The sequence below is a fragment of the Streptopelia decaocto genome (genome assembly GCF_964273445.1).
Source record: "Streptopelia decaocto genome assembly, chromosome: 7".
Taxonomy (NCBI): Eukaryota; Metazoa; Chordata; class Aves; order Columbiformes; family Columbidae; genus Streptopelia; species Streptopelia decaocto.
Window position 1 is genome coordinate 37474446 of NC_138661.1, and position 22514 is coordinate 37496959.

The 22514-nt window shown below is 44.7% G+C and overlaps 1 protein-coding gene across 1 annotated transcript in view; it reads right to left on the minus strand.

Moving 5' to 3' along the window:
- The window catches only part of LOC309442524 (deubiquitinase DESI2-like), a 61734-nt gene that overhangs the window by 14865 nt on the left and 24355 nt on the right, over positions 1-22514 (minus strand). Inside the window, exons 2-4 of the mRNA XM_082058425.1 lie at positions 7320-7392; positions 5896-5989; positions 4715-4856 (exon numbers count right to left, since the gene is read on the minus strand). Coding sequence (XP_081914551.1) covers positions 4715-4856; positions 5896-5989; positions 7320-7392 — 309 coding nt within the window. The remainder of the gene's footprint in view (positions 1-4714; positions 4857-5895; positions 5990-7319; positions 7393-22514) is intronic.

A 22514-nucleotide genomic window follows, 5' to 3' on the forward strand; every position in this document is an offset into this window, starting at 1 on the left:
AGCTTCAGCAATCATTTTGAGGATTTAGAACTTGGCTTACAGGTCCTGGCAACTAGACATGCAGATGTTGTCTTCAGGTGTGATCCTGAGAAAGGTGATCTGGGAGGGAGAACCAGCTTTATACGTCCTTCTTTTTCCCCCTGCAGAATCACGACATAAGCTAGCAGAACACATGGCCGCATCTGCCCTCAACCCATGTGAACAGATGGTTTATCTCCCAACCCATGGCCCAGCCACTGGGGCAACATCTGTATGGATACTAATTAGCAAGCCTGCAGCCAGATGAGGAAATTAAGGGAGCCAAATGCAGCTACCTAGAACATGGCCGTACAGCCAGATCTCAAGGCCTGTCAGACAGATTTGAGTAAACACACATTAACTCCTACATTGCCACATAGCTCTGGGTTTGCATGCTGGTACAGAACAACACAAGCCATAAAACAGCTAATTAACCTTGGCAGATAAGAGAGCTGTCACCAAAAGATTTCAGAGCCCTTTTTAAAGGAAGGAAATAACCCAGCATACAAGAGGGGATACTTATGCACAGTGCAGGGACATGACTTGCCTGGCATTACCCCAGAGGCTCAGAACAACCACATCCTGAACCCATCCAACCACACCACCCATGAGCAGAAAGGCCTGAAGGCCTGTAGGGAGCAAAGCTGGTAATTCCCTCTTTCATGCTAAAAATTCATCTCCACCCCGATCCCTTTCTGTGGTGAAAGGGTGCTGTGGTACCAATAGCATCACCTTTCAGCTGGGCTACAGCAACAGAGAGACCGAGAATTTATACTTAAAATCCTTGTGGCTTTTTGTGTGGCTGGAGTTAAATCTCAGTTTCAGTGAGCAATTCTATTCTGCTGAACAAGATTTCTACATCTTTCTTTTAATTCTTTGACTACTTTTCCCAGTTTCCTGTCTTTAACTGCCATATAACATGGCTATTCATAAGTAGATACTAATTATTATTATTATTATTATTATTATTATTATTATTATTATTATTATTATTATTATTATTATTAGTGCAGCTTAACAGATGAAGAGTCTGGAGGAAAGGGCAATACAAACACTAAACAGACTCATCTCAGAGTTATGTTTACGGCACAAATATCAGCTCTGTTTTCTGCCCTCTGTGGTGACACATATCTACACAGTCTTGAGAGCCACTTGCCATGTAGTCGGCACCTTCTGCGCGCTATGAGGCTTCAGTTTATAACTCTACATGGCAGAGCTTGGAGTTTCCTGATGTGGTGATTTTTTGTTTTGTTTAGTTTTCATTTGAACAACAGCAAGAAAAAAAAAGAAACCAAACAAACAAACAAACCCAGCAACAACCAAAAAAAAACCCCAAGCATTCCAAGCATTGAGATGTTGGAAATGAGAATAGAAACTTCTATTGTTTTCAGTTCAAGCAGGCTCTGTCTCAACAGATTTCAAGCAGTCTTTCTTTCCTCCAAGAAGTAAAAAGTATCCCAAGATAAGTGATGCTACTTCTCACCCAGCTCTGAAACACAATGATTGCAAAATTACCATGCTTACCAGAAAGAATGGAGACAGTTGTCATAAAGCAGCCACATGTATTTCTCATGTTGCTGACTGAGGCACGTTGAATGGCTAGCACTTTTTCTTAGTGTCTTAACATCAGCTATTTCTTTAAGAATTTCGGCTCCCATTTTCTATATCTTGATGCTAGAGACTATCCACAGCCTTCTGCTCCTGGGGCCAAAGTGCACGTCCTCTGGTTTTGCATTTGTAGTACTTTAGAGAGGGATGATAAACATAGGCATATACGAAGAGCAACAGCAACAAAAGATCCTGTGTGCCTATGAAGGGTTTATTTAAACTGACCTAAATCCTGAGCAAATTCTCCTCCTCGGAACAGAAATGATAGTACTAGCCATTTAGGCTTTTGTTTTACTATCTGGACATGTTATGGGGCAATGAACAAGCACACAGAATCCACCAAGAAAGCTCTTGCAGGAAAACTTAACTCCAAATTCCACTTCTGTAAAGCTGTCCATTGAAGGTTTATTGAAAACAAAATTTAAAACACACTAGTACGTTTTTATTGAGATCTATCTTGTTTGCTTGAAAGGTTGGACCAGGAAGGGGCAGTGAGGGACTCATGGACATGCAGCAGCACGATCAAGGAAGAATGGCTTTGAGCTTCTGGCTTGGACATAAGACAGAAATTCTACATGTCAAAATCACAGAATCACAGAATCACAGAATCGACTGGGTTGGAAAAGACCTCAGAGATCATCGAGTCCAACCTTTAGTCCAACTCTAGTCCGTTTATTAGATCATGGCACTAAGTGCCATGTCCAATCTCAGTTTAAAAACCTCCAGGGACGGCGAGTCCACCACCTCCCTGGGCAGGCCATTCCAATGCCTGACCACTCTCTCTGTAAAGAATTTCTTTCTAATATCCAGCCTAAATTTCCCCTGGCAGAGTTTAAGCCCATGCCCCCTTGTCCTATTGCTAACTGCCTGGGAGAAGAGACCAATCCCCACCTGGCTATAACTTCACTTCAGGTAGTTATAGAGAGTGATGAGGTCACCTCTAAGCCTCCTCTTCTCTAGACTAAACAACCCCAGCTCCCTCAGCCTCTCCCCATAGGTCTTATGCTCAAGTCCCTTCACCAGTCTTGTTGCTCTTCTCTGGACTCGCTCCAGCACTTCAATGTCTTTCCTGAACTGAGGGGCCCAGAACTGAACACAATACTCCAGGTGTGGCCTCACCAATGCAGAGTACAGGGGAAGGATCACTTCCCTTGTCCTGCTGACCACGCTATTTTTGATACAGGACAGGATACCATTGGCCTTTTTGGCCACCTGGGCACACTGATGGCTCATGTTGAGCTTCCTGTCAATTAGTACCCCCAGGTCCCTTTCTGTCTGACTGCTCTCCAGCCACTCTGCGCCCAGCCTGTAGCGCTGCAGGGGGTTGTTGTGACCAAAGTGCAGCACCTGGCACTTGGCCTTATTGAACTTCATCCCATTGGAATCAGCCCATTTTTCCAGTCTGTCCAGATCCCTCTGCAGAGCCCTCCTGCCTTCCAGCAGGTTGACACTCCCTCCCAACTTGGTGTCATCAGCAACTTTGCTGATGATGGTCTCAATGTAATATGTAAATAAATATGTAATAAGCAATGACCTTATTTCACTGCTGCAGGTAAAGGGGTTTTCTTAGCTTTTGCTGATAATCACACAGCTTTCTCCTGAGTTTCCTTCATAATTTTTAAAGTTCCCATTTTCTTCTCTAGTAATTTGATTATTAGACTTCAAAACAGTAGTTCAGCTAACTTTGATTTGATCACTGTTCTTCTTGAAACTTCATTCTGTTTGCACCAATACAATTCCTTCCTGTTTATTTTTATTTTATAACATTTACAGAAAGGACTCAGTCATTTTCTCTTCCTATAATTAGCAAGGATGAATCCAATAGAGAACTGGTTATCCTAAGAGCCTAAGTAGGTCCCTCGTGACTCACCAGAGATTTTTTTATAAAATCATAGAGTATTTTTTCTACAGAATCTCACCTCACTCAGGATTCCTGATAGGCCTGTTTGGGGAGTGAACGGACATTTGAGGCTAAAGAGGTTATTGGCATAGGACTCTTGCCCCACATAATGAAGAAAAGTGAGAGATGTGTAATGAATGGGGATGAGAACTCCAGAAAGAGAAATGAAAGTTTCACTGTTAAAGCAGTTGAACTCTACTGTGAAGAATGAGTTTCTCTCCTCACATTTTCCATAAAACACCTATGGAAAACATAGAAACAGTTTTTATGGAAGGTGATTTCCATTTTGTGCTTTTTATGTCTTTTTCTGGTTCTGACTCAAGATCTGAATTCAGATTTACACAAGTGCTGAATACTGACACCTTAATTGAAACACACTTTAAACATCTCATCTATGGGGTGAGGGGGAATGCAGCTTCCCTCAAAATATTCAGATCTTCAGGAACTGAAAAAATCAAACATCCCAGATTAGCAGATACTCAAGATAAATTTGTGCTTCTCTGACTTCAGTTCTCTCTGAAGAGAAATAACTGCACTGCTATAATTCACAGTGGTTTCATGAACATGAAAATGAGTAAGGAAAGAAAGATGTCTGAGAAAATCAATGCTTCTTTTTAATGAGTCTTGAGTGGTGCACATTAAATAAAGAAAAAGGACACCCACTTCCTGATTGCTGCAAATTTTTGTTTGCAGAACACCAATAAGCCATTTTTATTCCTGTGCAGATCATGTAGGGTTATTTGTGCTTGTTATTAAAATGATGCACATTTGCATGCTAGCCAGGTCTGTCTTTCCAACTCCTGCTCAGCGCCTGTTCAGTGAACCAAAATTCAGACACTCCTAATTTCCCACACAGTTCAGACCAAACATGTGATAAACCTGCTGCATTTCCACCTTCTGATCACATCCCTTTCAACAGCAAAAGGCTTCCAAAAATAGTAAGGGCAGAGACAGATTTGGCTATGGGTTCTGGCCTGGCAGGCTATGCTGACCCCAGTTCACCTTCTGTAAGCATTACCACAGATCTGAAGCAGGAAAAATACCATTTAAAAAAATAAGAAAACAAAACAAAACAACAAAACAAAACAACAAACAACAGAAGAAACTACCACCACTCACACAAACCATCAAAAAACCCAACAACAATTAAAACAAACAAACAAAAAAACAACAGATAGCTGTGCTCACCTCAGCCAGAGCAGCGGAGAAATGATTACAGTTCTTGTGCATCAGGTGGTATGCGTTGCCTTTATATTCCTTGCCCAGCTCTTCCATAATCTTATCCACATCCTCTTCCGTGAAGTCTGTAGTGCCCAAGGCAATAGATTCTCTAATTAAAAGCAAAACACACATCAAGAAACATGGAAAGATACAGCGAAGAGAGTGATACATATCCAGGGAAAAGGAAATGATCAGACATTGGCAAAAAGGACAGGCTTAAAACATGGACATGCATGTTTGGGGCTATCCAAGACTAACGAAATGGTGCAGTAATATCTCCAGCTCATCTCCAAAGCAGGTCACAGCACAGCTAACTGCCCCAAGATCTTCCTGCTCACCACCAGGGAAGTCTCAGCTTTGGGGATCTGCTCCCACTCTGCCCATCAACCCCCAGTAGAAACTTCCAGTAGGACAGAGATTATTTTCTCATGATGAAGGGGGGTTGTGTGGGGTGGACCAGAAAGGATCAGACTGGGAACTTTATGCAGAAACCTATTGCTTCTCCCAGTATTCACTCAATAGTGCTCAGGCTTCTAAAAGTCTCCAACAACCCTCAACATAAACTGGCAGTTCGGGAAGGTCAAGCCCCACTTGCTATGGGCAGTTCCTTGACCCACAGCCCCACAGTCCAAGCACCTTGAACAACATGTTAATGCAGCATCCTCTCAGACTCCTCCAGCAGCTGCCCTGTCCCTTGTGACAGAGTAGCAATAAGCACACGAGGTGATGAATTCTGGCACTCTATGCAGTATGCATAAATAGGTGATATTCATAAGACAACTAGGTTTTGTTTTTCCCCCTGTGCACTGGTTCTGTGTAACACACAGTTAATCCCATGCTTGCTGACGGGTGAAACTGGGAGCACAGAAAACAAAGAAAATGGGAAAAGATAACTGCATTAATTTGTAAGCATCCTTTTAAATGCTGTCAAACACAGCTCAGCGCTGTTCCCTGCTTGCTGTACACACTCTTTTATCTACCTCCAAAATCCCTGCAGGGCTGACTTTGAACCAGGATCATGTAAAGGATGCAGTGATGGTGCTTATGAGCAGAGGGAAAAGGGGGACCCAGAGGAGAGGGCTCCCCTGCTCCCTCTATACCAGTGGCTACCAGGGAGGAGAGGGTAAGACATAGAAAAGGGCCCTTACTTGAATTTAAAGGTTTCGCCAAGTTCTACAGCACTGCCAGGTGTGATCTCGAAAATCCCACTGAAAGGGTAGGGATGCCCTCCATAGGCAAACTCTGACAAGGAAAGAAGCAGACTGTGAGCAATTGAATGAATGCAATGTCAGGAAAAAGTCTATGGCAGCTGTCAGCACAGCTCAGCATCAGCACCAGGGCTGGGCTGTTGCCAACACCGGTTTCAGCCAGGCTCTGCCCAGTTTCCTATCAGCCCGAGGATACCCTTACAGTCTCCGTCCTTGCTAACAGCACTGCTTTCCCACAGTGCCAGGAAAACTCTCAGAGTCTGCCTCTGTGCCTGTCATTCAGATGGCTTCCTCTCCATGGAAAGTTCTGTGGTGGAGGCATCTAGAAACACTATGAGAAGCTGGTGGTGGTGGTACTGAGCTGGAAAAAGTCTCTTCTAGAGTAGGGAGAAATCAATCTTCTTCCAGAGCAATTTACAGACAGCAACCAGGAATTACTTGCAGAAAGCCAAGCTGATTGCACTCTGCTGCCTCAGGCACACAGGTTGAGCCAGGAGATCCCTCCATGTCATGCAGACCACCTTGCATGGCCTGTGAAACACAACCTGTGGACTTACAGCGTCATGCATGCCATCTCACACAGTCTGTGAAACCTTCTGAGCTCAATATGGAACATGGCAGCTCAGGGGCTTTACCTATTGCATTGCACTGGCTAAAAATACCATGAGTGAGATAGCCCAAGTCATTCTCATTTACGGCTGAAGAAGGACAATGGAAGTGATGCTCTCGTGTACTTCTCTGCACTACAGCTGTTTTCCCAGATCTCTTGACTGCTCCTTTTGCAATGGGTGCTCTAATCAGCTTCAATCCTATCCAGACCATTTCAAAAGTCTTACACGACATTTTCCTTTTCTTGTAACTTTGCTATTTCAAAAGAACAGTTTCCAAGATCTGGAAATCCAGATGCCATCATTTCTAGACAACAGACATACATAATTACTACAAATCTGACTTATCCTGACATGGAATAAGCACAAACATTTTACGCAGGTCTCAAGACATCTACTGATCTGTCTCTCTCTTCCCCCACCCCTATTCCTCCCCTCTCTCACCTCCTGTTTCACTGCAGAATGGCTTTTCAGCATTACTTGGTCCCTTCTATCTGCCATCCTGCTATATAGCTGCACAAGATGCAGGGGCTGCAATTACATACTGAAAATAAGAAGGGCTACATGGTTCATGATGGAACGACACAAATTCCCATTGAACTCCACAATGGACTCAAAAAAGAGAACTGGCTGAGTTTTTCACTCCTCAAAACATTCCTGGACAAAAGCTAGAAGTTTAGGGTGTTTTTTTTGTATCAGACTAGCCATACAGTTGTCTCCATGTTCTGCAGGTAGTGAAAAGGAAATACTTCATACCTCTGCCGTAGATCTCGATGCCAGAGTGGAAGACACCAATCCCCAAGGTGGAGGTGTATTCATTTATCCAGTACTACAGTAAAAGAAAAGCCACATTTGGAAGCATTAGTGGAAAAGAAACACACTATCTTGGTCTAGGATATATCCCCCATCACCTGTCCTCAGAGAAACTTCTCTTAAGGACAAGAGTGAGTTTGACATTATCTTGACACAAACAAATTGAGACTCCTTACAGACCAACAGAAGTGGGTACTGTGTTTATGCAGCTGGCTGGGATTAGGTCTCCAAAAAATGCTTATCTAGTCCTTTCCACAAAAGGCATTTCCCTGTATTCCTTGACATAAATGGACCTGAACCTGCATAAATCCAGCTGCTACAGGAAGTGTGATTATTTATCCATCAGGTCCAATATTATAGCTGACACTGAGCCAGTTTTACCAATTCATTTATCTGATCTTCAAAATCTTGAGTTAAAAAATCCCCAAATATTTTCTGCACATCATTTTATATCGCCTCCTAACACCTACTTCTTATTAAGTTGGTTTTAGGCAATGAGATCTTGGAGACAGAGATCCAGGTCAAAAGAGCACCATTTAGTAGTTATCTCTATGACACTGGTAACTGCCTTATAGAAAAAAGAAGCTCCAAGCATACTAGTCAACATTTGGCTTAGAGGCACCATATACTATCAAGCATCATTTCCAGAAGAGACAAAGGCTTTCTGTTCAAAAATTATGTCCAAGGTGACCGCAACTTCACCCAAGTCAAAGACAAATTTTCAGAGGAAGTATTAAGTGATTTCATTGCTCTGGAGTCCAGCACTTTCCTGGTACTTTTAGAGCTGAGAATGCTGCAGTCCAGCGCAGGCAAGTAACACACCTCCATCAAGCACTGCTCACTGTTTCCACCACACCATGAAGGACAGCAAAGACAAGTCCCAGCTAAGCTAATTCTGGGGTGAGAAGCTGCACAGCCGTGCCAGGGCTGTGCTGCATTGAAGATAATTAGCCCTGCTCAGCACCAGTATTTATTAGGTTAGCTGCAGAGCTGCAGAGCTGTGCTGCTACAGAAATTATGTTTTCAGGCAATGAGTTGAAACTGCCTGTGCTTGTTATATTTACAGTTCACCTACAGCTACTGCTCAGTGAAGATGCATCTCTAGTAACTCAGAGCAACTGAATTCTTATTTTGATCAAACACTGCAAGAAAAGTGAGTGTTGTTCACTTCTCCCCATAAAATGACATGACAGGTTCATTCAGCTCAAATTCTCTTGCATCTGGTAGCTGCTTCTGGTGGAGCCAGAATAAGCTGCACCTTCCCTGGTATCTGGTGTCACTGAACTGACACAGTATGAGTGAGAATCCCTCTGCTGTCAGGTAACCAAAGGTCTGGCATACTCCATCTACTTTCCTCACACCACTTGCTTATGTATTTTTGATGACTGCAGTAGCTCTGTAAATCACCTGGAAATGCTTTCTGTGAGACCACTGCTGCTGTGGAAAAACACAGTAACTTTGACATGAAAAGTGCAGTCCTAAGCCTGACTTAATATATGGCCAGTCTTGATATGTTAAACCACATCCCCAAAAATGCTTGCCTCTGGCAGGACAGCAGTTCCCTTTCCCTCCAGAAAATGCTGTAATGCTGCTTGTTCTGTGTAAGTTTTGGTATTACGAATGATGTATTACTGCAGAAAGGGAGGAAAACACCTGACTCTAACTGAACCCCTGCTGACTGCTCTCCTCAGACCTTGTATAACCTCTTCACTTTAATTATCCAAACTCTTGTTTTTAGGATACATCAGAGCATTGGACTGGAGCTAGGTCAGGTAGGTCTCAACCTCTGCCAGCACATTAGCAGTGAGCCCTCTGTTGAACACCAGGCCTGGTATTTAGGGACAAGATGTGCCCTTGCCTTTTTCTGCCCTTCTCCACAGATCTCTGTTGCCCTGTCCTCTGCAGCAGGTATATCCCTGCTCTGACTGGGGAAGAAGATACAGAGATGAAGGCTGCATAGGAGAGCCCATGTGACACCAGCCACATCTTCTGTCTCTCATGGACACATGGCCCTCAGTTCAGTTCCCTGATCCCCCAGATCTCATGGGTTAACTCCTCAGACAGTCTCAAGTAAGCTTCAGAGAAACACTGGTTTCTATGGAGTCCCACTGTAACAGCTCCCAGAGGATATGGTAAGTAGGTTGTCATCTTCCCTCAGGCTGGGCTGTTGTCTCACAGCAACAATAGAACAACAACATGCCCAGGTCATGCCAGCTGCTTTGCTTGTAAGAGTAACTAATAGGAAGAGAAGGGAGACTTTTTAAATTAGAAATGCTCTTGCTAGTTATCAAAGTCAGAGCTATCTGCAGAGGCTGGTTTGCATCGGGCTTTGTATATCAAACAAGGAAGTTAAACGGAAAGCCACTTTCAGCTATAGCTTTTTGTTTTCCATGTTAAAGTTTATGATGGATCCAAACAACAAATAAGCAAGCAAGCAGGGAAAACCAAACTTCTCCTTGACTACCATGTTAAAATAATGCCTGGAGACCTGTTCACCTCATGTTTGCACAGCACTGTCAGAACACAAGTCCTCCCCATCCCTCATCTGTCTGCACCTCCCTTGTTCCCAGCACAGTCACAGCCCCCAAGACCCCTCCTGCCCATCTGAAAGAGCCCAAGAGCCAGGCTGCAGGACAGCTCTGGAAACACAAATGAAGAGGATACCCCACCAAATATAAAGGAGAGATGAGCGAAAAGTATTTCTCTGGCTGATAGCAGGTGTTACAACCATCACATGGACATTTCTGTATTTAAATGGTGTATTTTTCACTGTGAATCCCTTTAATGAGCTATTATGGACTGAACTGCATCAACCTCAGCCACACCTGAATTTGAACTGAAGAGAGGCTGTATTGCTTTAATACTTTATTTCAAATAACTTCAATAACACAAGACCATTATTGAAGTGGGGTCTGATTTGCTTCTTGGTTCACTGCAAATAAAAATTTTCTGTATTATCCATTAGCAAGACTAAAATGCAAAGCAGCTCTGAATCATGGCCGCTACTGTCCTCATCTCACCCTGTCTCCAGGGTGCTGCAGAATGTGCCTCCAGTGCATGCAGTGAATGCCTCACAGCACTTTGGCACAGCCCACAGCTTGTCTCAGGAGGAAACTATGCTAAAATGAACATGTCAATCACTTGCTGAGCTGGGAGAGAGAATCCAAGCCAGATTTGAAACCAAGTTTATACACACATGCACGAGCTGGCCTCATTTTCCAAGGGGTTTGCAATTCTGAGCATTACAACAGCAGCAACAGTCAGCAAATACTCATCTCTGGAGTAAATTGGCTATTCCTTAAATTAAAAACAAAAATATGCAGCCTGTTCTGAGTTGGATGGAAGAACCAGGGAATTAAACACAGCAGTATCTTAAAGGAACTGTGATTCATGTCTGCATCACATACTGACTGCAAAATCCTGCCGTAAACCCCACACAAAGGGACTTGGAGCATTCTGTCTCATTTCCATCTTCAACAGAGACAGAGAACAGCTCAAAACTGAAGAGAAGCAGGGAGGAAAGCTATCCAGGCTGCAGCAGCTTCAGAAAAGCAGCAGATAGCCCAGAAGTCAACGTTCTAACTCAGAGAGGAACCTCTTTGCATTTACAGTTTGTAGTGTACCAGTTAAGAGCTCTTCATGCAGGTCCCTGACAAAGTAGAATTTTAACTTCTCCAGTTTTTATTTAAGCCTTCTCTGATTTTCTAGTTGGTTTGGTTCAGAGATCAAAGTACCAGGTGAGACAGTTTAAATTCCAGGAAATACTCTGAGTCAGTTGTTGTGCTATTCATTTCAGTTATCCACAGAGGCAGAAGTGAAAAATATCACAGGCACAGTGAACCATGCTCTAACTTTCCAGAAAGGAAAGAAACTAAAAAGTTTCACAGAATCACAGAATGTTAGGGATTGGAAGGAACCTCAAAAGCTCATCTAGTCCAATCGCCCTGCCGGAACAGGAACGCATAGATGAGGTTACACAGCAATGTGTCCAAGTGGGTTTTGAATGACTCCAGAGAAGGAGACTCCACAACCTCCCTGGGCAGCCTGTTCCAGTGCTCTGTCACCCTCACTGTGAAGAAGATTCTTCTCATATTTAAGTGGAACCTCCTGTGTTCCAGTTTGTACCCACTGCCCCTTGTCCTACCATTGGTTGTCACCGAGAAGAGCCTGGCTCCATCCTCGTGACACTCACCTTCACATATTTATAAACATTAATGACGTCAGCCCTCAGTCTCCTCTTCTCCAAACTAAAGAGACCCAGCTCTCTCAGCCTTTCCTCATGAGGGGGTTGCTCCACTCCATAATCTTTGTGGCTCCGCGCTGGACTCTCTCCAGCAGTTCCCTGTCCTTCTTGAACGAAGGGGCCCAGAACTGGACACAATATTCCAGATGCAGTCTCACCAGGGAAGAGTGGAGGGGAAGGAGAACCTCTCTCGACCTACTAACCAGCCCCCTTCTTATACACCCCAGGATGTCATTGGCCTTCTTGGCCACAAGGGCACAGTGCTGGCTCATGGTCATCCTGCTGTCCACCAGGACCCCCAGCTCCCTTTCCCCTACACTGCTCTCTAAAAGGTCATTCCCCAACTTATACTGGAACCTGGGGTTGTTCCTGCCCAGATGCAAGACTCTTGCCCTTGTTATATTTAATTACATTTTTCCCCGCCCAACTCTCCAGCCTGTCCAGGTCTCGCTGGATGGCAGCACAGCCTTCTGGTGTGTCTGCCACTTCTCCCAGCTTGGTGTCATCAGCAAACTTGCTGACAGGGCACTCTAGTCCTTCATCCAAGTCATTGATGAATATATTGAATAGTATTAGCCCCAGTACTGACCCTTGAGGGACTCCACTAGATAAAGGCCTCCAACTGGACTCTGCCCCCTTGACCACAAGTCTCTGTCTTCTTTCCTTCAGCCAGTTCACAGTCCACCTCACTAGCTGATCGTCCAGACCACCCTCCCTCAGTTTAGCTGCGAGGATGCTGTGGGACACTGTGCTAAATGCTTTACTGAAATCAAGGTAGACCACATCCACTGCTTTGCCATCATTTATCCACCTGGTTATGTCCTCATAAAAGGCTATGAGGTTAAGCATGACTTCCCTTTGGTGAACCCATATTGACTGCTCCTAATGACCCTATTATCCTTGATATGCCTTGAGACAGTGCCAAGGATAAGTTGTTCCATCACCTTTCCAGGGATGGAGGTGAGGCTGACCAGTCTATAGTTACCCAGGTCCTCCTTCTTGCCCTTTTTGAAGACTGGAGTGAAATTTGCCTTCCTCCAGTCCTCATGCACCTCTCCTATTTCCCATGACTTATCAAAGATGATGGAGAGTGGTCTGGCAATGACCTCAGACAGCTCCCTCAGCACCCGCAGGCACATCCCATCTGGACCCATGGATTTATGAATGTCCAGATTGCTTAACTGGTCCCTAACCCAGTCCTCATCAACCAAGGCAAACTCCTCCATTTTCTTGCCTTCCTCTGGGGCCTCAGGGGTACAGGGCTCCTCAGGAAGGACAGCCTCCGGCAGAGTAGACAGAAACAAATAAGGCATTCAGTAACTCTGCCTTCTCTGTATCTTCTGTCACCAGGGCATCCACCTCATTCATCAGTGGGCCTATATTGCCTCTGGTGTTAGTTTTATCTGCCATGTATTTGAAGAAGCTCTTTCTGTTGTCCTTGACCCCTCTCGCAAGTTTAATTCTAAGGAGGCCTTAGCTTTCCTAGTTGCCTCCCTACACCCTCTGACAACAGCCTTATATTCTTCCCAAGTGGCCAGCCCCTTCTTCCATGATCTGTAAACCCTCCTCTTTCACTTGAGCTTGCCCAGCAGTTCCCTGTTTAACCAAGCAGGTCTCCTGGCTCCCTTCTCTGACTTCCTACATGTTGGGATGCTCTGATCTTGAGCTTAGAAGAAGCAGTCCTTGAATGCTAACCAACTATCTTGGGCCCTTTTACCTTCAAGTACCCTTTCCCACAGGATTTCCCCTAGCAATTGCTTGAAAAGGCCAAAGTTGGCCCTAGTGAAGTCCAGGGTTGTGATTCTGCTTGGTATTCTGTTCCTGCCACATGAGATCCTGAACTCCACCATCTCATGGTTGCTGCAGCCAGGGCAGCCCTCAACCTTTACTGCTTCAACCAGACCCTCCTTGTTAGTGAAAATGAGATCCAGCTGCGTTCCTCTCCTAGTTGCCTCATCCACCATTTGGATCAGGAAGTTATTATCAATGCACAGGAGGAACCTCCTAGACTGTGGCTGGCTGGCTGAGTAGTCCTTCCAGCAAACATCAGGGTAGTTAAAATCCCCCACCGCAACCAGGGCCTGTAATTGTGAGGCTGCTCTCAGCTGCCTGTAGAAGGCCTCAACAACTTCCTTACCCTGATCTGGTGGCCTGTAATAGACACCCATAACAGTATCACCCCTGCCACCCTGCCCCTTAATTCTCACCCACAGACTCTCAACTCGCTCCTCATCCACCCCTGGATAGTGCTCAATACATTGTAGTTGCTCTCTCATGTAAAGAGCAACTCCACCACCTCGCCCGGCTGGCCTGTCTTTCCTGAGAAGGACATAGCCATCCATGACCACATTCCAGTCACATGAGCTGTCCCACCATGTCTCTGTAATTGCCACCAGATCATAATCTCCTGATCAAACACAGGTTTTTAACTCCTTCTGCTTATTCCCATGCTGTGTGCATTGGTGTACAGGCATTTCAGGGAGCGAGCTGAGCACAGTGATTTCAACATAGGGGGATGGGAGGCCTCCCAGTCTTTATCAATTCTAGAGTGCTGCCCCACTGGTGCAAGCCCAGCTACAGCCCCATCCCCCTTCAAATCTAGTTTAAAGCTCTCCAAATGAGCCCTGCTAATTCCTGCCCCAGCATCCTTTTGCCCCTGTGAGATAAACCTTTCCCACGTATCACTGTCTGGACTGCTGTCTTATAAAAACAGCCGTTATCAAAGAATCCAAAGCCCTGCCTGTAGCACCAGTCTTGTAGCCAATAATTTATGGACTGAATTCTTCTATTCCCTCCCATATCATCACCCAAAAACGGAAGGAGGGAAGAGAAAATAACTTCCACCCCAGACTCTTTCACCAACCGTCCCAAGGCCTTGAAATCTTTCTCCATTCCCCTCAGACTGCGGGATGCAGCTTCCTCCCCACCTGTCTGGAAGATCAGCAGTGGGTAGTAGTGTGTTGAGTGCACCAGGCTGGGGAGCATCCTGGTGATATCCCTGATCTGGGCTCCAGGTAGACTACATCCCTATCATGAGGGTCAACTCTACATATTGGGCCCTCTGTCCCTCTCAGAAGGGAACTGCCTACTACAGTTACCCTTCTTTCTTTCTTATTGGAGGCAGTCTTGAGGTGTGGAGTCAAACTCCTCTTCCTATGTGACCTTGTAGGCAGGCCTTCTACCACATCATCACCTACCTCTCCTTCAAGATCCAGGGCCTCAAACCTATTACGGAGGAGCACCTGGGGATGCAAAGCAGGTAGGGAAGGGGTTGCCCATGATGCCAAACTGGAATTTGCTTCCAACCCTCCTCATCTTTTTGGTCCCCTGCCTCTGCCCCACAGTGACAGGGCAGGGGCTGTCCCAGGTCTCCCTGCTCTGCCGGACAGGGTAGGGGGTCCATCACCTTTTGGGAGGTATCCCCCTGAAGCCTCTCTGAGTGGCACACCAGGGAGTTACTCCACGAGTCAATCTCCTTCTCACACTGCCTGATGGTCCTCAGTCTCTCAACTTCCTCGTTAAGTTTTCACCACCATCCACGTCGAGCAGATCTTCCACCTGCTCATACCTCATGCAGGTGGGATGCTGGCCATCCTCCCCGGGCAGCAGCAGGCTCTGGCACTCCCTGCAGCCTGAGACCTGAACAGCCATGGTTTGGGGCAGGCCCTCTGTCTGGGTCGCCACAGTCTTTTTGTGACAAGCTCTCTGTCTGGAGGAGACCATGGTCAGCTGCAGTCTGGGACACTGCCAGTAGGTGAGATGGTCTAACAAGCAAGGAGTGACAACCTCTGCACCCTGCTGCACAAGCTACCACACCTGCTGCTGCAGCACAGTGGGGGTGGTACTCACTCACTTCACAAGTTGAAGTGATACACGTTGATATGCTTCTGGTAGGTCTAGGATGGAGAAGCAGATGGTATGATACTAGCAGATTATGCCATCCTGGGACTATTCAGAACAGGAGTTCCTGGGAACTCCCACTGGAAACATGGCTTTCCAGACAGGAGAGGCCCACCCATGTAACTACTAACTTCTACCATCAATTAATATAATACTATAACATTGAAGTTTCTATCGCTAACTTTCTCTTCACCTCCCTAATTCAGACCATTATTTTCCATGGTGTATCACCAAAATCTTTCCTGCATAACTGTGCTGAGCAGCTTAACTAACCAGCTCCCTAGAGGCTGGAGACAAGACCACCTCTGTGGCTATCTCAGATATTATTTTCTCTGAGCAGCCAACACACTAAGCAATATTCCACTACTCTCCTGTCAAATCACTATCTGCATATCGTTCAGTAGAGTTACTTCCTTTTCCCCACCAAAGTTTTGTTTCTAGGAGCAAGAAAGTAACAGTAAAAGGGGACCAGAGCTACAGATGATATTCTGACATTGCTGGTGAGCAAAGGCCATGTTAAGAGACAGAAATAAATGGCTAAATTACCTCACCCTCTGCTAGTCTCCAGATCGTGTAGCACTCCAAGGAACACAGGTCCAATAACAGACTGCCCTACCAGCTAGGCTTTCCTCTTTGAGAGCCAAATCACACACAGTAACACCAACCTCTCCTTTGTAGAGATATTGTTTCTTCTCTGTAGGATGGGAGAGCTGGTTCACTGCAGAGGAGACCCTTGGCTCAACAAATCCAAGTGGAAGACACCCAGGGCTCCAGCTGCTAGCTAGTGCACTCCATGGAAAGAGCCAGACTGCCAAGGAGCATCTCTTCACACCTCTGCTTTTATTGGACACACTGTAAAAGTCTTTTCACAGCAACTTTGTCCTGGGCTCAGTAGTGCTTCGCTCCTGTGGTCAACTCAAACAGCCTCATAAAAACATACAGAGGAGCATGTGTACTAATAAATGCAGTGATCTGTCATATCTCAAACACCAGGAAACTTCTCTGCTATGTTAAAGCTCAACACAAAACCCAGTATTTAAAGCAACCTCAGAATGATGCAAGAAACCAGCCAGGGAGCATCAAAGTAATATCTCAGCATTATTTCCTGAGATGTGTTGATCCAGATATGAAATATGAGAGCACAAAAGACAAAGCTAGAGAATATCACTTCAGGAAACCAGTGAGTGAAATCCCAGCCCTATATAGTCAAGTGCAAAACACTCAGCAGCTTCAGAAAAATTTCAGTTTTCCACAATATATTTCTCTAAACAAAGATCCAGAATCTTGGCCCCACTTATCTGCCCAAAACAGATCACAGACTTTATTCCTTGAGTAATGTTTGCATTGGTGAAGGAAGCATTACCTCAACAAAAGACATACAGTACAGGGGGCTTCCCACAGATCTTTGCCAAGGCACTTCAGTCACATTGCAGCAACACTCATTCACGTCCCACAGCCCCAGGCATGCACACAGTTCTGCCAATATGTCTCAGTCCTTCTGCCGGTCATCCCTTCTGGTCTGGAGCTCTAATAATAAAAACCTCGCTATCGTGTAGAATGACATCAAATTATACAGCATGGCTGCTATCAGTGTGTTCTCTTAAGCAACTGGATGAGATCCAAGCTCATTTCAGTGTGACCTGTGTCTTCCTTACACTCAGCTCTCTGGAGGTCCAGGGCTTGTACATTAACGAAGCCTAACATGCTATTTTCCTAATATACTGTGAATACAGATTATGCAGGAAAGGATTTAAATGCATGTGGTTAGAACAGCAACTGAAAAAGCAGCTTAACAGGATATTGAGAATGGGGGTGATGACACAGACCTGTCTGTGCTACTTCGTACCTGGGAAAAGACCCTGGGCTGGGTCCTCACTCGAGCACATGCAGAACACTTCTCTTCCTGGCCGGAGGATCATGTCCTATGCCAGGTCCTCTTGCTGTTGGCCAGGGCACAACAGCCCATCAGGTCACTCCAAACCCAGTTAGGCAAAAGTCCCTACTTGAGTTGAGTATACTAGCTTCCACTTAACATGCCAGACAGCGTTAAAGAAACAGAATACTGCAGTAAGCAGGTCTCTGTTTATCAACAGACTAAGCCACCAGTTGCAACAGGCTATCACTTGCAGGTCTCAGGAAAAACAGTTCTCAGAGTGTGGTTATTGGCATATTTGCAAGCAACCCAACTGGCAGAATTGATCAAAGCTGGAGGAACTACAGGGTTTCTTCCAGGACAGCATCTAAGCACTGAGAAATCTGCAGCTGCCGTGCAGCAAGAGAGCTTGATGTAGTCCTGATAAAGCAGGGATACAGGGTTATACAAGGACCCTGCTCAAGGACCCCACTTCAGACTTGGACACAAAGACTGGGATACTTCAGACTTGGACCAGAACAGAAGTACTGGCTAGAGAATAGACATCTGAGGAGGACAGTCACATTATAGAAAGAAAAAAAAAGACAAGTCATCTCTTGGCATGCAAGTGACTCCACTCTGCTGTGTTTTGAATGAAAGAAGTTTCTGCCAAGGACAGTTCTCCACCCTTCATGTTAATACACTCTAATAGACCAAGAATTTCCTGGGAAATAACATCCTGAAATCTGCAGCTTATACTGCTAAATGTATTTCTTCATGCAACCCTACAAATGCCAATAAAAAAGACACATGGCAAGAAGCTCAACTACACCATTGAAAGGAACAACAGGCCAAGCCTCTGCAGGACCATGACAGCCAACTCTGTCTCAGCAGCTCTTCTATTTCAGCCAGGTTCTGCCCTGCAAAGGATCTTTTCCTCTCCAATTGGGCTAAATACATTCCTTAGCTGTCTCTACAGGAGGAATTTCTTTGGAGGTTGCCATGGCTTTTCAAACATTACAATATGTTTCTGCATTGCCTGATGCCTGAGCCAATGCTAAAATCTTCACAATTATGAAGCATAAAGAGCTCATTTCAGCAGCTTCTAAAATTCTGTATGTGGATTAAAAACTGCTGCTGCTGCAGGAGAGTTGGAAGTCTACTTATGCTTCAATGTTGTGATGCAATGTGATTTTACTGAAAGAACAGCAGGACAGAAGGAAATGTTAATCATGATGCAGGAAGGAAACAGCATGAATTTCAGCACTTCTGAGTATTCTGAGTATTTTATTTGAAAAATCATAAGATTTAGGTGTGAGAATGGGATACTTTCAGTGTCTACATTTTACAGCCTTATTCCACAAAAGGGCAGGTATAGTCCCATCTAAATATTACTTGAAATCTCATAATCTTCTGCTTTCTCCATCACTGTTCCACTTTCTACCCTGTTGCATTGATGGGAGGTGTTGTCCTGAGCAGGGTTTCCTTCCTGCAGCCACACCTGGGAGGAAGTTTACCACTGTGCAGCTTTTGCCTCAAGTGATATACATTTGTAGCCTGCTATTCAGAAAGTAGCTGATCCAGCATGCTCTGTGTTAAATACAGTTGACTCTGTTAGGAACACTAAACACTCATCCAACCTATGTATCAGAGCTTGAGCAAGAACCTGCCTTACCAAAGAAGAGACAGGGCAACTAACTAACTCAATTAGGTAACTATTTTCTGTCCTGGCAGAATGAACATACCTGTCTCTTCCATTTGGAACTTCACACAGAAGCCAGCAGAAGTTAATCCACTAGCCCAAGGGTTTGTCACACCAGTCATGACACTAATGGCCCAACTTGGGTGTCTGTGTACACAACATGGTATTTGTAGTAGATTGTTTTCTGCCAGATGAGAAGCAATATGCCATTTTTCCAACCTACACCTGCTTCCCTTAACTTCAGTCCTGACTGTGGCTGAAGAAATCAGTTGAAGGTCTGGGGTGGGAGTGGGGGCATCAAACAGAAGTCACCAAGGGGGAGTTGCTGGAGATGGGTGTAGCGCATGCCAGTGCCAAGAGCCTGCCCCAGACAGTGGTCTCATAAGCAGCGCCACAGAAGGACTATCCATGCTATTGCACACCACTTCACATGCTGTATCTCCTCAGTTTTGAAAACTTTCATATGTGGTCTCAACCTCAAGTATATGGAACCAGAAAAAAAAAAGAAAAAAAAGTGGCCATTTGCAGGATTACACTGAAGTGTATTTACTCAGAGAGTGTGTCCGAGAAACTTGGATGTGTTATAAACATAGCCAAGTGCCAATGCTTTGGCCTTAGATGCATTCACAATGACAAATTGAGAGGTATTCAAAAAGAACAATGGCAAAATTATCAGGGAAACAGTGAGACTGACTTAGAAGACTATTAATTTAGAAGAGTTAATAGCTTGGCAAAGCAACAAGTACAGATGACAAATCTGCAAACATTTGAAGGGCTGACATGAATTACGGGAGAAGACTTCTGAAGAATGACACAAAAGGATTCAAGTATGAGTAACATAGCTTAAAAAGAGGAGATATTTTGGCTGTTTAGAAGTTTCCTGGCAATAAGAAAGCCCAGGAAAACCTTTGTGTGACTAAAAGCCAGATATCAAGAAAGCCTTAGTGTGCCTGTGCAGGACAGAGTATTGAATGATCTGAAATGTTTCCCTCTGCTAATGTCTATCCTCGGTTGAGCATATTTCAGACCCTGCACATCTACATGTATTGTGAACCCTCAGCCCCATCTTCAGACTGTGTCAGGAAGTCGGCTTCCCATCAAAGAAGATTCAAGTGACTTGGAAAAAAAACAGGGAGATAAATACCCTACACCCCAGTTCACCAAGAGATATCTAAAGTACAGTGCAGGTGTTTTGACTTGGGAACTAGCTAAGCCCCAATGTGCCTGCTAGGGTCAGCAATACAGCCTCAGGGCTCTCTGCCCTCTCTGCCCTTCATCTTGCAGGAAAGATGTAACTTTGAACTGTAATAACAAATAGGGTTGTTAAATGATTTCTCAGATGTGGAGTAATGCTGTGGCTAGGCCCTGCTCAGACCAAGAAACATTAACACCTCCTTCTTGTCAGTAAGCATCCTTGCTGTCTTCTGTGGACCTCTACCAGTCTTTCTCACCAAATAAGAGACTAGCCCTGTCCTGATGTCCAGCATTACAGAGGGAAAACAGACATTTAGTGCATCCTTTGAAAACGCACTCCATTCTACATATCAATCTTGCCTAGCAACAGTCTTTGTTCAGAGAATTGGGCTGCAGGTAACATGAATCCCAAGCCCTCCATGGACCAGCTGATTGCTCAATAGCTGTAGCATGTCCCTGGAGTGCTGAAAAGCACAGTTCCTCTCTGCTTTGGCAGACCGGTAGCAGGGATTCAAACTTCAGCCTTTCATATACAAGATGAACACCCTAATCACCAGCTATAGCTTCTCCTTTAAAGTGATGTATGCACATGTAAACCGTTCCAGCAGAAGAGATTGAGAGATCCATGCCACCAAATTAACTGGCAGTCAAGACTTTTCCTACCAAGGACTCATCTAGATCCTTGCTCAGGTTCCTGAATTTCTCTCCCATAGTATCAAAATGCTAATATGACACTGATTCTTCCTCATTGGTTTGCTCTCCTGGAGTGTTCCTGCCTGGCCAAACAAATACATACTTTTGGCTAGCTCAAGCACACCAACAATCCATGACTGACAACATAAGGCAGATTTCTTGGGATCTCTTCTCAGGTTTCCAATGAGAACATCCAAAACGCTACTGTCTTTCAAGCTATGACATAGTTCAAAACACACCCTCCACTATGCTGTCTCCATTCATAAGTAATTCAGGAATAAACGATTGCTCAGCAGGATCCAACTCATACATACAGCCATCAGAGCCTTTGAGGAAGAAAATAAATACCTATGACAAAATAAAGTCTGTCTGCTCATCCTGCTAACAAGGGACAGAGTTCCATGGCTTGGTGGACTGGAACATCTGCTCTTCTTCCTGAATAGTGTTTCTTTCTGTTATTCTTCAACAGCTACTCAGACCTGCCAGGTGATCCAGACAAACACACTCAATTCCCATCATAAGGCTTACCTGCCAAGATCAGTCTGCCTTTTCTCGAAACCATATTCAGTCAGTGGTAGGGGAAGGGAGAATCATCTCCAAAGTGCATGAAGAGATCATCCTGAAGGGATGGGATGCATCAGACTAAACCCTATTGTCAAAGATATGAACTTGAAAATTTTTATCAGCTGCATGGAGCCCACTTTCAACTTTATTTTGTCAGGAACATTCCCTTAAGTGCTACCAGCTGAAGGCATACTTGCTGAGATAGAACAGGAGTCAGGAGAAAAACTCACGAGGACGACTACCCAGTGGAAGGAATTAGGAACAGAGCTTGACTTGGTGCTAGAAATTTCTGTAATGATAAAAGGGTTAAAAACAAAAAAGAAACAAAGCAAGGGGAGAGAGATCATGAGAGAGTGCAAGCAAGCAGGTTCATCATCATCTGGCTCTTTGGCTATACTCGGAGAAGCAAACCTCTCCAATGTAATACTAGAGGGGAAAGTAGCTCAGGAATTACTACTCTGGAAACCATGGGACTTGGAGATTGTTTCTATGCATGGCAGAGAAGGCGACTATCAAGGTACACTTTCTTCTATAAATTTAAAGGTATATTCCAAGGGGTTTTTGTGATGTGTGTTGTTGTGGGGTTTTTGGTGGGTATTTTGTTTGTTTTGTTTCGCTGTGGTGTCAGATTAGCTCATTCAACAACACTCTGCTTCTCTGCTTTGCAGTTCTTCCTAGGATTTCAAAATGCTTTACAAACAGTAAATTGTTAAGCCTCACAACATCTGTGCAAAGCAGGAAGGCATTCTTCATTTTAGGAATAGGGAAAGAAAATACCAGCATACACTTTGTGCTATGAAGACACAGTAAATTGGTAGCAGAGATGAGCTCAACATCCTGGCTCAAAATTTAACAATCCAACAACACTCCATACTGCCCACCAAAAAGTAGTGATCTACAGGACTGTCACAAGATTTGATGAAGTGGAAGGGAGCAAGGCTGATCCAACACAGCTCCTCTTCTGAAATGGAATATCACAATGGCTTCCTT